The sequence below is a fragment of the Limulus polyphemus genome, unplaced genomic scaffold, assembly GCF_000517525.1.
Source record: "Limulus polyphemus unplaced genomic scaffold, Limulus_polyphemus-2.1.2 Scaffold68, whole genome shotgun sequence".
Lineage (NCBI taxonomy): Eukaryota > Metazoa > Arthropoda > Merostomata > Xiphosura > Limulidae > Limulus > Limulus polyphemus.
Genome location: NW_013665678.1, coordinates 1,303,098 through 1,320,641, shown reverse-complemented (window position 1 = coordinate 1,320,641; position 17,544 = coordinate 1,303,098). Strand labels below are relative to the sequence as shown.

Here is a 17,544-nt window from a genome sequence, read left to right as displayed (position 1 = left end):
CCCTATGTCAGAGAAGATAATTTGGGGTAGGATAAAAGAACATCCCCATGGAAGCCCAATGCTTGTAGAAGCAGTAGAAGACCCATCCAGGCCAGCGAATTTGAAGATTAGAACAAGTTTATATCTCTCTTGAAATGTCCTGAACTTATACGCATGTAATTAAACACATGTTTAAAAAAACCGAAGCCATCAGTCATGTGGAGAAGCCTTTAATTTTGAAGTAATCGGTCTTCTATATTTCTGTCTGTTTCCATTATAATAAATCTGGTACTATAACTATTGTTTCACTCGTCATCAGAAGGATTGTGCTTTATGGATAGATCTGACTTATTAGAATTAACGTTTCACTGTGTTCCAACTATAAACTGGTATTGTTAATTTGCATAAAGGATTAGTAAAAATTCAAAATGAAAACGTTGCCTTCTTGATACACATTTTTTTAGCAACCTCAGTATTTACACAATACATATTCACACTTCTGTGGAAAACAAGAAGCATCACGATGTAATTAATTTTTTTTTCATGTTATGTCAACTGAAATAAATAACTGTAAAACATATTACGTTTTCCCAGTGCCTATCTTATGATTAAAGAAATATGAAACTACATTACAATGAGTGTAAGTTAAGCCCTATAAAGATAGTGTTTTCAAAGCTTCTAATTTTACTCATTCTTTCAATAATATCTTTCATTTAATAATATGAATTTCTTTATGAAGAAATTATATCGGAAAATAAAATATTGCAAAGAGAAACAAAAAGTATAATTATGTTTGGAAAAGCATATTGCAAATAGTTATTTTAGGACATAAGGATAAGTTAACAGATCAGCTCGTACAGCGTAATTAGAGTAGATTTCACACCAAGTTTATTTTTCTCATAATCTGTCAGTTCAGTTTTCAAAGAAAGAAAACAAATATCTATTGTCGAACACTCCGTTTATCAAATAACATTTTTCAAACTGGTATCGAAAAATGGTACTGCAATGCTAATTTCTAGGCCTAATATCGAAAATGTTATACACTACCAAATGTGTAGGTCGTATCTTTTTGCTCACATCGCCGTCCTTTATAACCATCAGCACATCTACGGAAAAACAGAAATAAAAGAGACATACTAAATAAAATAGAAGTTGCAAATTATTCTATTACCTCTGATTTGATAGAAAAATAAATGCGGAAATTTAGATTGCACCTACATGTGTAAATTTAGATCGCACCTACATGTGAAAATTAAAAGCAGACATTATAAAAACATATAGAATAATTCAAAATAATATGTACATTAATATAAATAAATCTTTAATATTTTTTGAGAAAATACATAATATTTAAAATAAGTTTCTTATTTTGACAAAGTCATAGAAACTTATAAATGGAGTTATAAAGTAAATGATGATAATAATATTACACACAAGTTTAGCAGTTAGACAATAATGTGTTGGTAGTAACTTTTATGTAACTTGTATGTAAGAATACTTCAGCTTTCGGGAGCTTAATGTTATATAAAGAAACCGCTAATAAAATATATATTTAAGGAACAAAAACGAATTTATGGGTCTAAGGAATTAAAGAAATGGGGGAAGGTGGTAATTGATATATATTTTATATATTCGCGAATGTTAAACAACGTTGACTAAATATTGTTTTGACAATTCATTGATTCAGGAGGGTGAAACGCTTGTTCAAGCTGTTTACAAAAAATAATAAAAATAAAATAAAAATAGTCACATTAGTGATCAATCATTCTCGATTTTTCTTTTGTGTGGCATTTACACTTTGATGCTTTATGAAAATCAAATATTTATTAAGGTTTCAAGACATTAATGAAATTCATAGCTATATAACGTATTTACTTTAGTAATCATCCTTGTATTTTCTGAAATAGTTAATCACTAAATAAGACTGTTCAGCTGCTAATCAAACAGATAGAGAAAGAAGACTTGAACATATTGTGCCATGTGTCCCACCGGTGGGTCACAAACAGTTATGTTTCAAAGCCAATTTTTTCTTGTAGCATATGAGTTTGGGACATTGTGACTGCTCCTCGGCGTCTCTTGAATGTTTAAATATAATTATACTTAATCTATTATGTAGCAACCAACGTGTTAAGAATTAAATTTGGCGACTGTCAGTGTTACAATATCATTCTAAACGAATTTTATATTATCACAGTTGAAAAACAACAGTATTTTTCTAAATAAATACTTGAAGGTTACTGGGACAATGAATGGTGGAAACTGGTTTTATAGAATTATATTATTTGCTCTCTTTAAGTATTCTTATATTTCTTTATGTTGTAGAATCGATTTAAAAATATAATATCATTCTGAGAAAGCTATACGCATTTTGGGACTTATACGGTTTGAAATTTGCATTATTAAATCGACATGCCAGCGAACGTGTTAACGATTGAAAAAAATTGATGCATATACATTAAAGCCTCATAATCTCAATGGCTGATAAACGTATCTAGTTATCACCAAGGATTGTAAATGGACAACATGCTACAAGTTCATTGTCGAAATAAAAATGTATTTGCTTTATGTAACGCCCCCTCCCCATTGGCACAGCGGTATGTCTGCGGACTTACAACGCTGGAATTTGGGTTTCGATACCCATGGTGGGCAGAACACAGATAGACCATTGTGTAGCTTTGTGCGTAATTACAAACAAACAATTTATATAGACATATCTCACATTAGTCCCGTTCAATCCTGGTATTGAAACTATAGCAATTTGTTAATGATCAGAATGATGAGTTACTTTAAAACTGTTTTTATTAATTGTATATATTTATAGTGATATGTGTAATTTATATATGTATATATATACATGCATACTACACAATGCAACCCGCAGTTATAAACAATACTATTCAATCCATTAGATATTACAGCTCACAACAATAAATAAGGTAACCGACAATTATAACCAACACAGCTCACAACAATAAACATTACAATTTATAATAGTAGAAAAGACAACAGACATTATTTAATTTCTGTATGTACATTGGTGTATAAAAAACATTTTATCACTAGAAATAAACGACCTTATAACACCAATTTGTTATTTTTCTTTAAGTGGACACTTAACGTTTCGCTTCACAGTTTTTTCAGGAGCGTTCCATCAAAACAGAAACTGTAACTGTTATATTTAATTTATTAATTTACATCATGCAGTAAAGTTTCGATTATTTTTTTTATTGTTATACCTAATTTGTTATTGCTTTAAATACTCGCTTGATTTATCTAGTTTGTTTGTTCAAACATAAAGCTGTACAATGGAATATTTGCGCTGTGCCCAGCACAGGTATCGAACTCTGAATTCTAACGTTATAAGCCTGAATGCATACCGCTGACCAAGGGGCTTTGACTTTTAGGTGTTGTATCCCATTATAGTCCATATGCCTCTGTGTCAGATCTAGTGGAACTGTGTAAAGGATTATGGTAAAAGTGTAAAACTGAAACGTTAGGAGATATAGAGAAACTTTATTGTTTTGTTTCTTCAGAAAACGGTGCTTTCTTATTGCTCTCTATACAAAGTTTTAAAGTGTACTATACTTTTCGAAAAGCTAAAGCATTTAAGTAACGCTTCTTATTTCCTTCCAACTTTAAAAGCGATCATCGAAGTTTCAAACAATCAGCAAATTGTCATATACTCATAATGAAGAACATAACCATAAAGTCAAGAAAACAAAACTTACTCACACACCCGCTCCTGTAGAGACTCGATCATGGTACACGTTCCTCCATTTAAACAGAAGGACCGAACATTACACGGTGATCTTTTGAAGTGCCAAGGTGTATATTCTGTTACCACAAATATAACAATTATTCAAAATATCTTGAATTTCAATATTAAAATAACATTTTAAAACAGTACCTTTAGATTTACAAAATATAATCAAATTTATAGTTATACATCTCATTTTTTACCGTCACAATCGCTGGTTTGCAGTTCGTAATAACCAAGTTAGTTTGATTTCGGTCTGTTTTGAATTTCGCGCAAAGCAGCTCGAGGGTTATCTGAGCTAACCGTCCCTAATTTAGAAGTGATAGACCAAAGAGGAGGCAGCTAGTCTACACTACTCAGCGCCAACTCATGGGCTACTCTTTTACCAACGAATAGTGGAATTGACCGTTACATTATATTGCTCCCACGGCTGAAAGGGTGTGGGTGTTCAGTGATAGGGATTCGAACCTCAGATTGAGAGTCATACACCCTAACCACCAGGTCATGCCAAGTCTCGTAATAGGTAAAGGATTGCGAGAGAAACTTAAGTTTGTTAATATGCTTCTTTTTCACATTTAGTATTTGCATCTTGTACAAATGTGGGTATGAGGAATAACAACAGATAATATACATGGAAAACTATAATTACAAGTTAGCCTTATAATTAATTTATAAATAAAACACCCAAAAAGTCTTGTATTGAAATAAAGTCAAACATTTTCTATAACAAGACAACAATTCTAGATCTTAGCCTTCTATTACGATATGTGTTCATTTATCAGTTGTTTTTAATGATGTATAGACCTATCGTCAGAATTCAACCCCCACTTTTTTAGGATATCATGAGGATGCAAACGTACCAGTACTATTTTCAGATGATTTAGTTGACTTTCTTGATCCAGTAATTACTACTTTAACCTTACTAATAGTCAGTGGTGCCAAGATGTTTGTCGCTCGGCATTCGTACCATCCACCATCCCGTCTCTTAACTCGCTTAACAGTTATTACAGAACTTTTCCTGTAAGATATCATTTAAACACAAGTGATTACTAGACACTAATCCAAATGCAAGTTAGTGCATATTAATTTTTATCCAATAAATTTTCATTATGAATAGGCTAAAATTTTTCTGATCTTTATCTTGCAACATAATTTAATTATAAAAGCATGAGTTTAATAAAGCATAATATTGTGACTTTACTTTCAGAGAATAAAGTTTTTATCCATTTTATCATTTTATTTTCATAACTGACATTCTACAGTTGATTTTCAACTATCTTTATGCTTTTGTAAATTTTCCGTTCACTTGATTCTAATTTCTTAAACTTACAAATAAATTATACGCTACAAACTTTCAAGTAATATGTATGTGTTGATGGCTATGTCTGTTGAAATTGGCTAGCTGAAATTCTTCCACAGTTACTGTTTCACTAATTTAGTTGAGCATAAAATATATCGTAATATGCGTATAATCTAATCTAGAATTAGATTTACGTAAATAAAATCACGACCTATATCTCCAGAATGTATCTTTATTAACTAAATATTTCGCTTTTACAGCTTCGTCAGGAGCTATCGATGTTCTACAAGTTCACATCCGGTTGAATCTAAATTGGAACACCGTCATCATTAAATCGAACATCAATACACGTGTTTCAAAAGTTCAGATCGTATTAAAATAATATCAAACATTCTTGAAACAAAGACAAGAATCAGAATTAGACTTAATTATCTAACGTAGAACCAATGCTGAGGGAAGTCAGAGGAGCTTTAGAACTTTCGAAATAACTCCGTCAAAAATACGGTATGTACTGTGATCGGATGGTATCAATAACTATACAAGAAGAGTGTTGAAAAATATGTCCAGGTTCGAAACGGCCCCAGAAGGGTTAAGGTTCATTAACGGTAGTGCAAAAACTAATTTGAAAAAGAAAAAAAAAGGAAACGATTTCCAAACAGGATTGAGCTCAAATCCAATTTTTTTTATTGAACATGTTTTCTATATTTTAAAATATTTCTATCGTTTCTCCTGTTTTGCTTTGATCAAACTCACAGCTGAAACCAAGAAAATTAAAAGTTTTAAAAGGAAGGTTTTGTTTTGAATTTCGCGCCAAGCTGCACGAGAGCTATCTGCGTAGCCGTCCCGAATTTAGCAGAGAAAGACCAGAGGGAAGGTAGATATTCATCACCACCCACTGCCAACTCTTGGGCTACTCTTTTACTAACAAATAGTGGGATTGACCGCACATTATAACGCCCCAGGGCTGAAAGGGCAAGCATGTTTGGTGGGACGGAGATTGCGAGTCAAACGTCCTAACCACCTGGTCTTGATGGAAAAGGAGAAATTAAGCCTTGTCTCTTCTAATGTGATCCCCCCAAACTTTAAGCTCTATCCAAACTGCACAAATAGGGATTAACCATTTAGATCGATTGTAGTTTGCAACAACAACCCGAGCTATCCTTTGGCCACATATTTAGTGAACAGACTATATCACCACTAGAGGAGTTATGTGCTTGTGTGTGTGTGTTTTTCTTATAGCAAAGCCACATTGGGCTATCTGTTTTGTCCACCGAGGGGAATCGAACCCTTGATTTTAGCATTGTAAATCTGGAGATTTTCCGCTAACCCAGTGGGAGACAAGAGGATTTAAATAAATGTAGTGTAAAAGAAAAAATCTATATAGTTTGTTATCAAGCCAACAAATATGAGAGTAAAATAAAAACGTTTCGTATTTTTCGACATAAAAACATATCTACGAAATTGGCCCGGCATGGTTAGGACGTTAGGTGGTTAGGACGTTCGACTCACAATCTTAGGGTCGCGGGTTCGAATCCCCGTCCCACCAAACATGCTCACCCTTTCAGCCTTGGGGGCGTTATAATGTGACGGTCAATCCCACTATTCGTTGGTAAAAGAGTAGCCCAAGAGTTGGCAGTGGGTGGTGATGATTAGCTGCCTTTCCTCTAGTCTTACACTGCTAAATTAAGGACGGCAAGCGCAGATAGCCCTCGTGTAGCTTTGCGCGAAATTAAAAACAAACAAAACAAAAACAATCTACGAAATTTCCTTTAAATGGAGACCTACATGAAGTATCTAAAAGATTATAGGATTTTTTTCTCCGACTACTGTCAGAATACAACTCAATACGCCTCGTAAGAATATGAGTCAGCAAATGGTATTTCTAGATCAATATGGACTTTTTTTTTTCAATAAAATCACGGCCTGAGCATAGTCAATCTGCTCTATCCTCTTTTTTGTAACGTCTTCATAGATGACTTTTAAAAAAAAGTTATTCAACTAATTGTATGAAAAATCTTATCTCTATGTACAATATGTTGATGACACGTTTGATGATATCAGCTACATTAACAATTTCATGGAAAAATTGAACTTAATTCATCCATACATATTATTCTCTTATGAACTAGAATATAATGCCTGGATCAGATTTCTCGATGCTATAGTTACGCGGATGCCCAGATCGTAATTATAAAATTTTATGAGTGAAAGTAAAGAAGAACGTAATAATATGTCAAACACACTATATCTGCTATATCCAGTTTCGAAGAGGACTTTCCTCTAATTATGAAGCTCATCAGAGAGTCTGGATTACGACAGACACTGTAGTAGTCAGACAACATTTATCACCAAGTGTGAGCCTACTTCCTCTCACAATATATCGAGACATCTTTATTCTCAGGACATCGGTTATGTATATAAAAAAAACAAAAAACTCTTGCTTGACGTATTTGAACGCTTGCACTGGCGAAAAGTCCATTCATGATGAACTGAACTATTGGATTTAAACAGAGCTAATTAAATAATTTGTTCAGTAAAATTATAAAGCTTCATAACAAAGTGAGCCAACTAGTTACACATAAATTAAAAGATGGTTCTTAATCTAACGATACCCTACTACCCCTTGATGTCAAATATAATAGGTGCTTTTTTGAAACCGAATAAAATTATACCAGCTTAAAAGTCAATAATCAAACTTTCAAATAAGTTTTTCGAAGGTAAAGGTAAGATAAAAGGCCACTATAGACAGCATTCTTATTCCACCCCTTGTTCTTGTAATTGTGCGTATATTGTTCAAACTGTCTTTCAGTTAGAGTAAAGGAATATCAAGGAAGTTGTAAAATTAGCTTTAGCGTTACATTTGCACTTAATAAACCGCTTAAACTAATTTTGATCAAACAAAAGTCATTATTAAACCATAATTCTTCCATCAACGCAGCAAAATATAATCGATAGAAATATTTCAAAATAGAAAAAAAAGACACTCAATAATGAAATGGGATTTGAACTTAACTTCATTTGGAAGTTTTTTTTTTTACACTTTGACGCCGTTAATGAACGTTGACCCTTTTGGACCGCTTTGAACCTGAACTATCCCTTGAAAATGACAATCTTGGCCTGTCGAAAGTAGTCATGTTTTTATTTCTATTTTTTTTAGTTTTTAATCATTTCTACATTATTATGCTGACGTGCTATTACTGTTTTTTATATTTTTATTTTAACCTAGTCATGCTAGCTTCAAGATGAATTCATATAATGTCGTGGCCACTGTGAAAGCTGAAAATACCAACAGGAAATAAGGTTTTATTATCACTTAAGTAGCCTGTTTTTACACTTATTGCTGTAATATATCATTTTTGTGTTTTATTAAGATTGATTAACTTCTTAAATGGCAGCAGATAGTGAATGATAATATGAGATGTTGCGAGGAATCGAAGCCAAGAGTTAAACATTGTAGGTCCGTAAACTTACCACTTTCCCACCAGGACACAAAATATAAGGCTATGGGCCCAAAGTGTCCCATAGACACAGCAGATAGTCCAATGTAACTTTGCTCTAAACCTAACCAACAAACCAAACAAGACTTATATTTTTCTAACTATATGTTATAGTTTTTTCAGTATGTGAGACTTGAGACGATAGATTAAGACTGCGGGAGATGTATCCTTCATGCCTAGCAGACCCTTCTACTAAGATAAATTTTAACATTCTCATCTGTAGTATGATGTCCTAACTTTATTTGTTTTAACTATATGTCCGTCGCTATTTCATTTTAGCTTAGTTATGTTAAGCTATATATACAGCTACGAAAATAATCAGGGAAACACACAAGAGATACACATAGAATAGTCACAATCAACGCCTGCCATGGCCAGGTGGTTAGGGCGCTCGACTCGTAATCTGAGGGTCGCGGGTTCGAATCCCCGTCACACCAAACATGCCAACCTCCGCCTTTGCCTGGTCCCAAGTCCAGGATGAAAAAGGAGGAGGGTTGGGCGCGGGGCTAGCAACTCCACCCCGTAAAAACCAACCTGCTACAAGTAACTGCAACAACAACTTCTGTTGGCGAGTTGTTGTCGCGGCGCTATGCTCCACTGGGAGTTCACAGGAATAAAAAAAAAGTCACAATCAACGAATACTTGCAATTAAATGGTGAATTTATTAATGGTTTAAGACATAATCACGAAAGCACAATGGAAAAATAATAATTTGTACAAGGCTCTACTATTGTATACTCGAGCCCTTTGATTTATATAGAGCATTACACCTGTTTTTCATGCTACTATACACTTTATCAAGGTATGGTTTTATAATGTTGTTCCAAATATGCTGTACTATTCGCCACAATCCTGCCAAGTGTCTTGGCAGCCTTATGACCTTTGCACTTTTTACATAAGCCCGTAAAGACTCAAGAATGTATATATTGGAAGTTAGTGCAGGCCAAGCCATTCTTTTATTATTCCATTGGCCTCGTACTCATCAAAATATCATTTACTCTATGCTTAGGATCATCGACTTGCTGGAAGATGAATCTCTATCCGATGAGTAGTATTCCTATGGGAAGGACATGATCGATCAGAATCTGATGTACTTGTCAGCAGTCAGGATGTCATCAGATGTGGATGTATCATCGACAATGTTGGTTGAGTTTTTGTCTCAAACTTGGACAGATCCCTCACAATGTTTCATTATATATGTTGTACATTGACTATAATATCACTCTCCTCTCCACCTTTAAACAAACTACAAACTGTTGTTGATTGTTGCAGAACAATATGAACTGTAAAAAACACACATGTTCAGTTCTACTCATTAAACTGTTTGCAATCCAATGCCCATTTCAACCTTTTGATTTCCTTACATCTTCTTAGCAACGATTATCGATCATCTACGCCTTTATTGAGACCACTTCCACCACTGTTTCTGAGGTAACATTCACACTTTTACTTTCAGCCCAACATGGATCCAATAGACCTACTATGGCAAAAGAAGTATAATTTCATGCAACACATGCTCTACGATTTGATGATACAAATTGTTGTCCAACTTGTAATTTTAGTAGTGATCAAGTCGTCAAAATGAATGCTATTGGCTATTTCAAATTCTTTTTCTCAGATGACGTTTTTCAGTTCACTAACAACTATGATGAACATGTAAGGCATAACAGTAACACACACAAGATGAAATGGGAACCAGTGGCAGTTGATGAGATTAAAAATTATTTTGGACTAACAATTCCTCTGGATATTGTACGTTTTCCTAGTCTGGAAATGTACTGGGCATCAGATGGATTACGTTCATTGAGTAAGTTGCCCAACGTTATGTTGCTAGATCGTTTCAAACAGATAAAATGATACTTTCACATTAGTGACATTACTCGGATGCCTTACATGCAATCTCCAAATTTTGATCCATTATACAAAGTGAGAAAAATCTTAAATTTTATTGTTCCAAAACTTAAGGATATCTACAAAGTTGCAAGACATGTGATAATCAATGAAGCTAAAATACTTTTCAAGGGGAGTCTGAAAATAAAACAATGTCTGAAGGCAAAACATTACAGTTGATATTCCATGTCCTCCAGCACTTACTTACTATATAAAGAGCATGAATGAGCTTGACTAAATTATGATGTTGTACAATTCTGGTAGAAAGTCGGTAAAATGGTGGAAGCTTGTTTTATTTTACCTCTTAGAGACATGCATACCGAATTTTCAAATTGTTGAGGATGTTTACTGTGAGAGGTATGGTACTGCCAGAAGTAAAATGCTGGAGTTCAAGATGAATTTGGCTGAAGAGCTTATTGTTGGCAAAACATTTCGGAAAGGAGCTCGTAGGCCGTTACTTAGAGAACCACATGATTCTCAGAAACTGGAAACGTGGGCAATACTTTCCATTGTTCAGTGAAACTATTCACGACAGTAGGGTTTATAATGAAAGGATTACAAGAGCAAGAGATGTGTGTAAACATGGAAATTCGTGTGATGACACAAGACTGACATATGAAGAAAATCGCCAATGCACCCATTTTATGTGAAGTCACTGTGGGATATACTTGTGTCTCAACAAAAATATAACCTATTTTGGAATTTATCGTACACATAGACAGTATTGGTTGTGAACAATGTTTGCTCAGTATTTATATTCATATTATGATGTCATACAAATTTCATAGTGTTGCGTATTACAATTTCAAATAGCTTGAAATTGAGTTAACTGATAAATTTGAATTTAGTAGTTTAATTGTACTTTGGATTTAGCAGTTAAGTAAAAGCCGATATATATAGTCAGTTTATGATATATGCAAACAAGATTGACACACACAGCTATCCTTTTTTTAACACAAATACGTTTTAATATACACACAACAATACAATTTACAATAACAGTTATTATAAATAGTTACTACAAACAATGATTTATAAACAAAAGTTTCACAAACTTACAAGAAATATAAAGTCTTCTTTCTAGTCTGGAACTTCTTTGATATCTTATCGAGGCTTCACAATGAGCGAGTTAAATACGAGTTGACGTAGGTATAATTCGCTTAACAGAGAGCTAGCTAGCTTTGTCCTTCGTTATTTACCAGCCACACACCCCGAGTTTTCCACCGTTACGTTATGTAATGTTTTCGTAAAAATAATAATGTCCGATGAGAATCCACTGAAGTTAAATGAGTTGTCATGTTCGAACTTTGTAAATGCTCCTTGTCAAATATCTTGAGTTTTCCGATTAATAAACGTTAAGGACAGTTATAACTTACAATGTTTATAGCACACTAGCTTTAGTAAACCAATAATAGACACTCTCTTTTGGCGCATCACATTGGTTATATTTATAGGTGGGTGGAGGCTTTCTAGAAAATTCAGAGTACATAATAATACAAAGCTACATTTAAACATTTACATACATACATATATTGTACATTCTTACTCTCGAGAATCTTCTACAACTTTGAAGAATAGGCGGGTGTTTCGTAATACATATTTAACACTATAAACTATGTATGTTTCTAAATATAAATTTAATCTAAACAAACGTCGATATTAAGATAAATACATAATAACAAATTCTTTACAATAGTCACTGTTTGTTCTGTTGCACTGGATGAAAATATAATCTCATAAATATCACTGGCTTGTGATGGTTTTATTGTTTTGAAATTGTTACATGTTGTATGGTAATTCCTGTATGCTGAATCCGAAAATGATGCCCATTTTTCTCCATCATGTACCGATTTTTCACAAAACTTCATATGCACTTTTACATAAGTGAATCATTAAAATCGGGTCACATTTTGTTATGCTTAATATCTTGACAACAACTTTTTATAGATTTCTGTACACCAATCGTGACTTGAGAATATTGTCGATCGTTGTAGAACCCAAGATAAACACATCGCTAGTGTATAATCGATTAACAGGCTGCATGATGTGTCATTTCTGGATTTGGTGAGAGGTTTGGGCCTTCCAAAGGATTCTTCAAAGATTTTAGGGTCCAGACTTCGGGCCTAGAACTTACTTTCTCCAGGGATATCAATTTAATGATACAGAAATCATGAGAAAGAGTTTATACCATACTTTTCGCAAGAAGGTTCACTAGTTTATTGCAACCAATGCTAGGAGCTGCAGTCTATGAACAAAATGACTGACGATTGTTCATTGATATCTCCAAAAGAAGTCTAAAAGGTGTTCTCCTTCCCAATAGTAACATATATGCATCTGTTCCTATTGCTCATTCGGTTCACTTGAAGGAAACGTACAAAAATCTCGAACTTCTTCTTACTAAGGCCAAATACCAAAAACATGGTTGGCTACTTTGTGGAGACTTAAAAGTCCTTTGTATGTTGTTAGGTCAACAATCCGGTTATACAAAGTTTCATGTTTTTTCGGTTAATGGGACAGCAAAGCACGAAATTAGCACTGGATAAAGAAGCAATGGCCACATAGAGTCATCCTGATACCAAGATCGAAAAACATTGAACGTGAAAGTTTGGTTGATACAAAGAAAGTCCTATTACCTCCACTTCACATAAACTGAGCTTGATGAAGCAGCTTGTAAAGGCCTTAGACAAAGATGACGACTGTTTCAAGTATCTATGTTGGCAATTCCCAGCTCTTTCAGAAGCGAAACTCAAAGAAGAGATTTTTGTTGGGCCTCAGACTAGAAAATTGACTTCGGATAAAAAGTTCGAAAGGACAATGAGGAAATTTGAAAAAGACGCGTGGATTGCCTTTACAGATTTTATTGACAACTCTTCAGGAAACAACAAGGAGTGAAATTACGAAAATATTGTCAGTAACATGCTCGATAAATTCAAAGAGATGGGTTGTAATATCAGCTTGAAAGTTCATTTCTTACACTCATATATTGACTATTTCCCTGGAAATCTCAGTGCCGTCAGCGAAGATCAAGGGGAAAAGTTTCATAACGACATCAGGGAAATGGGGAGGAAGTACCAAGGAAAGTGGAACATCAGCATGATGGCTGATTACTGCTGGTCATTGACACAAGATGCTCCAGATGCAATACATAAATGAAAGACCACAACACGTAGTTTTAAGACTAAAAGACGTAGATTTCACAAGATATTCGGGATGAATGAGGATGCATATTAGCTTGACATCAGTGTTCTTCCCTTTTCTTCAATTTGTTTGTATTTTGTTATTAAACATAACAATGAAAAATGTTCATTTCTGTAAACGAAATAATAATTTGATCTAAGTAAGATTTTTTCTTCCCGATTTTTAAAAAAGTCCTTACGTGATAGAAAAAATGAATATTATTGTCGACATTTGCGTTATTAAAACCAAAACAACTTTTATGAAGTTTAAATTCGAAGGTCTGTGTATTCAATCTGGAAAGGGTTATCAGTGCCATTTTCACGGACCTTGTCAGAGTCTTGCATAAAACTCCTACTGAAACATGGATTCTTGTCACAGTGTTTGAAATAGAGTATCCTCGACCAGACAAATCTTTGATTTGTAACATGCATGACAACGGTATTTCAGTCCTGAAGCCGTTAAGACTGTGTTAGCTTACTACTACTGGGGATAGCATGACTGTTGCACTTTCATAGATTTCATACTAATGCTATACATTCTAATTAGTTAGATGACAATGAGTCACAGTGAAATCTATGAACAAGTGACTGTATTAGGATGCTCTTCATTTTCACACTATAAAGGGGTTGTATTCCCTCAGTATTTGTCTTTTATAACATTTTTTCTCTTGCTGTTTCCATAATTATTTACATTACTGTAGAGGGTTTTGACTAAATAACGGAAATATATTACTTTTTAACTTCAAGTTTTGGTGTCTCTAAACGGGTAAAAGTTGCCATTTGTATAATAATAATATGTTATTGTTTTTACAGAGAAAGGTTCTAAAAATATCAAGTTAAAATGGTCTGTCAGATTTACAAGTAGACATAATCTCGTATGTGAACGTGTAACTGAACCTCAGGACCAGTGTCAAAAATGGTATCAGTATGGATATCGAAGAAGAAAACACATTGCGAACATGCAATAAACTCGAGTATTATAGAATGAAAAGTATGCTCAGAACTTTACGTTAGCCTAAAAATCCAACCTCTGTCAAAAGAACTGAAAAAGGAATGCCCAAGATAGGGTGTCATAGCATGTCTACCATTCAGAAACCTATAATAACACCATAATTAGAAAGGCCCGTTAAGGCATGCTAAGCATGGTGGAGGTTTATGATGATATAGGCACTTTTGTGATGGAATAACTTAGGAGCTGACGGATAGAGTAATAGCAAATTATTATTGAAAATAGGATGAGCATTTTATTTTCAAATGAAGCTGATCTGTTTCAGAAAGATAATGCACTAAATCCTGCTACTGAACTTGTAAACAATGGTTTAAAGAATATGAGAAAGAATTTGGATACCTAGCTTTGCCACCACAATTACCAAATTTAAATGTTATAGTCTAAAAATATGCTTAAACCAATTACCAATTCAATTCAATTTTGTGTTAGTTAAAATGAAAATATAATAACTTAATTGCAACCTTTTTGTTTCTATTTGAATCCTTTCGTTTTCTTTGATGAGTTTTTTATTTTTGTACCACTGCACTTGAGGCCATGGGTTCCCTTTAAGTTTACACCGCAACTTGAACTGTGTCTTCAGCTTGGTTTTCACTCTAATAGGATGAATTCTGGCAGATGGTGGCTTGGCTGAAAGAAAACAACAACAAATATTAATAACAGGTGGCTGACACTAAAGTTGATAGCATGTGAAATTACATGTATACTGCATGTAAAGCTTTTAAATTACTTATTTGTTTCATTATTCCGTGAAACACTACACAAGGTCTATCCGTGCATAGTCATTATAAATTAGCTCATTTTTCGCCAATCTCTTTCTTGGTGTCAATGAAAAATGTCTACAGTGCTTAAAGTCATTATATTATAATAGGTTTATATATGACAATATTACCATATTTAAGTATCCTGATCAAGTTAAGCAATTCTTGATTATCTAAACAATAAATACAACAGTAATCCATTATTTTTTAACATTAGCCAGACCATAAAATTACATTTTTAGTTATATTAGTTCATAATTATATGATAACTTTGAGTGTGAAATTTGTCATAAATATACATTCACTGTCTTCTTTCTTAACTTCACAAATTATACACCGATTCTGTTTAAAGAAAACGCAATTAACGTACGAATGTTTTTGCATAAATGATTTGGAATATGTTAAGAAATTCTTATGTAAGAGTGGTTTCCATATTTGTTTGATAAATAGAAAAACCGTGACTATTTTAACTACTTTAGTGTGTAGTGCCCAGAAATGACAATATTTATATCATGTAAGCATGCCTTATATACAGGCACAACTATAGAGCACTGGTAACTGCTCTAGAAATCAGGTATGGAACTCAAAATCACTCTGAAGTCTACAGGGCTAGGTTTAGGTCTAGAGTACGTGCTGAAGGGGAGGGCCTGCAACAGCTGGCACAGGATTTGGAAAGTATGGCACACAAGGCCTACCCAACTGCACCACCCGATGTCCTCAAGTTGTTGCTGAGGGATCAGTTTGTAGACGCCTTGGACAGTCCACAACTGGAGATACAAGTAAAGCAAGCATACCCCTCTACTATGCAGGATGCAATGGCCAGAGCTCTTGAATTCGAATCCTACATTAAGTCCAGCACAGAGGTACCAAGGTTTGTACAGTCATCAGGATTCAAGGCCAGAAAAAGGAAGCTTTCAGAGAAGTTTGAGGGACTTTGCTGGCACTGTAACAAACCTGGGCACAAGAGAGCTAAATGCCAGCAACTTAAACATAGGAAAGATGCCACGGCAAGAAAGGCTGCTACCCAGAAAGGTTGTTGGAACTGGGGCGAGCAAGGACATATAAGGAGCCAGTAGTGTAAGAAGAATACTACCAATAAGTCAGCCTCGAGGAAACCAGTAGTGGTTCATGTTGAGGGCCGCCCACCAACCCCCATCGTGAAAGCTCCAACAGCTAGGTGTAAAATGCCAAGCACACATAGTCTCTATGTGACAGGAAAGCTGGATGGCCAAAAGTGCAACTTTGTCATAGATTCTGCATCTCAGCAAATCCCTGTGGATATCAAGGTGCAAGATCACAAAGGAGTACCAGAAGCCATACAGAAGCTTTATGGTGTGACAGGACATTATGCAAGGTTGTGGGGACCAGTGTGGATAACTATTGAGCTCATGGTCATAAAGGACAGACACAAAGTATACTTGGCTGACATTGAAGACCAATGCATATTAGGGTTGGACTACTTACTACCGAGGAAGTGTTTAGTTAACGTTGATAAAATGAAGTTTGGGAACAACAAAGGCCAAATTCCGGTAAGTGTTGCTGCATTTGTTAAATCTCATGGAAATGCCGACGGACTGAGCCAAAGACCCTGCAAAAATGCCTGCATACATTGCTGCAAAAGAGAGGTTGAACTAATCAGGTGCCACCAAGCTGAAGACAAAGTGACTGAAGGAGTTGATGATGGTGAAGTGGAACCAAATATAGATATTAAAGCAGAACAGGAGAAAGACCAAGATTTGAAGCCAATAATTGATTTTCTGCAAGCAAGTGTTTTGCGCCCTGCTTGGGAGAAGGTGTCTAGCTTAAGCTCTGTGACAGAGAACTTTTGGGCACAATGGGACCGGTTGAAGCTTGAAGATGGTATTCTTGTCCCGAGATGGGAAAGTGACGACCTGGCAAACGGTTATACCGAGAAAGTTACGGGAAATTGTGCTGCGTCAATCCCATGATAGTTTAACAGGAAGACATCTCGGAGTTAAGAAGACATTGAGTCACCTACGACAGAGATTTTACTGGATAGATATGAGGCAAGATGTGAAAGAATGGTACAGGACCTGCAGCACATGTTGTATAAAAGGGGACCCATGCACAAGAGACGTGCTCCAATGAAGTTATATCAAGTTGGCACACCAATGGAAAGAGTAGACATTGACATTGCTGGTCCTTTGCCCCAAACTC

General features: G+C 34.7%; 1 protein-coding gene across 1 annotated transcript in view; it reads right to left on the bottom strand.

Annotated features, from left to right (window-relative positions):
• LOC106465522 (pro-neuregulin-2, membrane-bound isoform-like) overlaps nucleotides 1-17,544 on the bottom strand; it is a 93,316-nt gene that overhangs the window by 24,034 nt on the left and 51,738 nt on the right. Inside the window, exons 2-5 of the mRNA XM_013925750.2 lie at nucleotides 15,070-15,235; nucleotides 4,597-4,754; nucleotides 3,708-3,813; nucleotides 1,027-1,085 (exon numbers count right to left, since the gene is read on the bottom strand). Coding sequence (XP_013781204.2) covers nucleotides 1,027-1,085; nucleotides 3,708-3,813; nucleotides 4,597-4,754; nucleotides 15,070-15,235 — 489 coding nt within the window. The remainder of the gene's footprint in view (nucleotides 1-1,026; nucleotides 1,086-3,707; nucleotides 3,814-4,596; nucleotides 4,755-15,069; nucleotides 15,236-17,544) is intronic.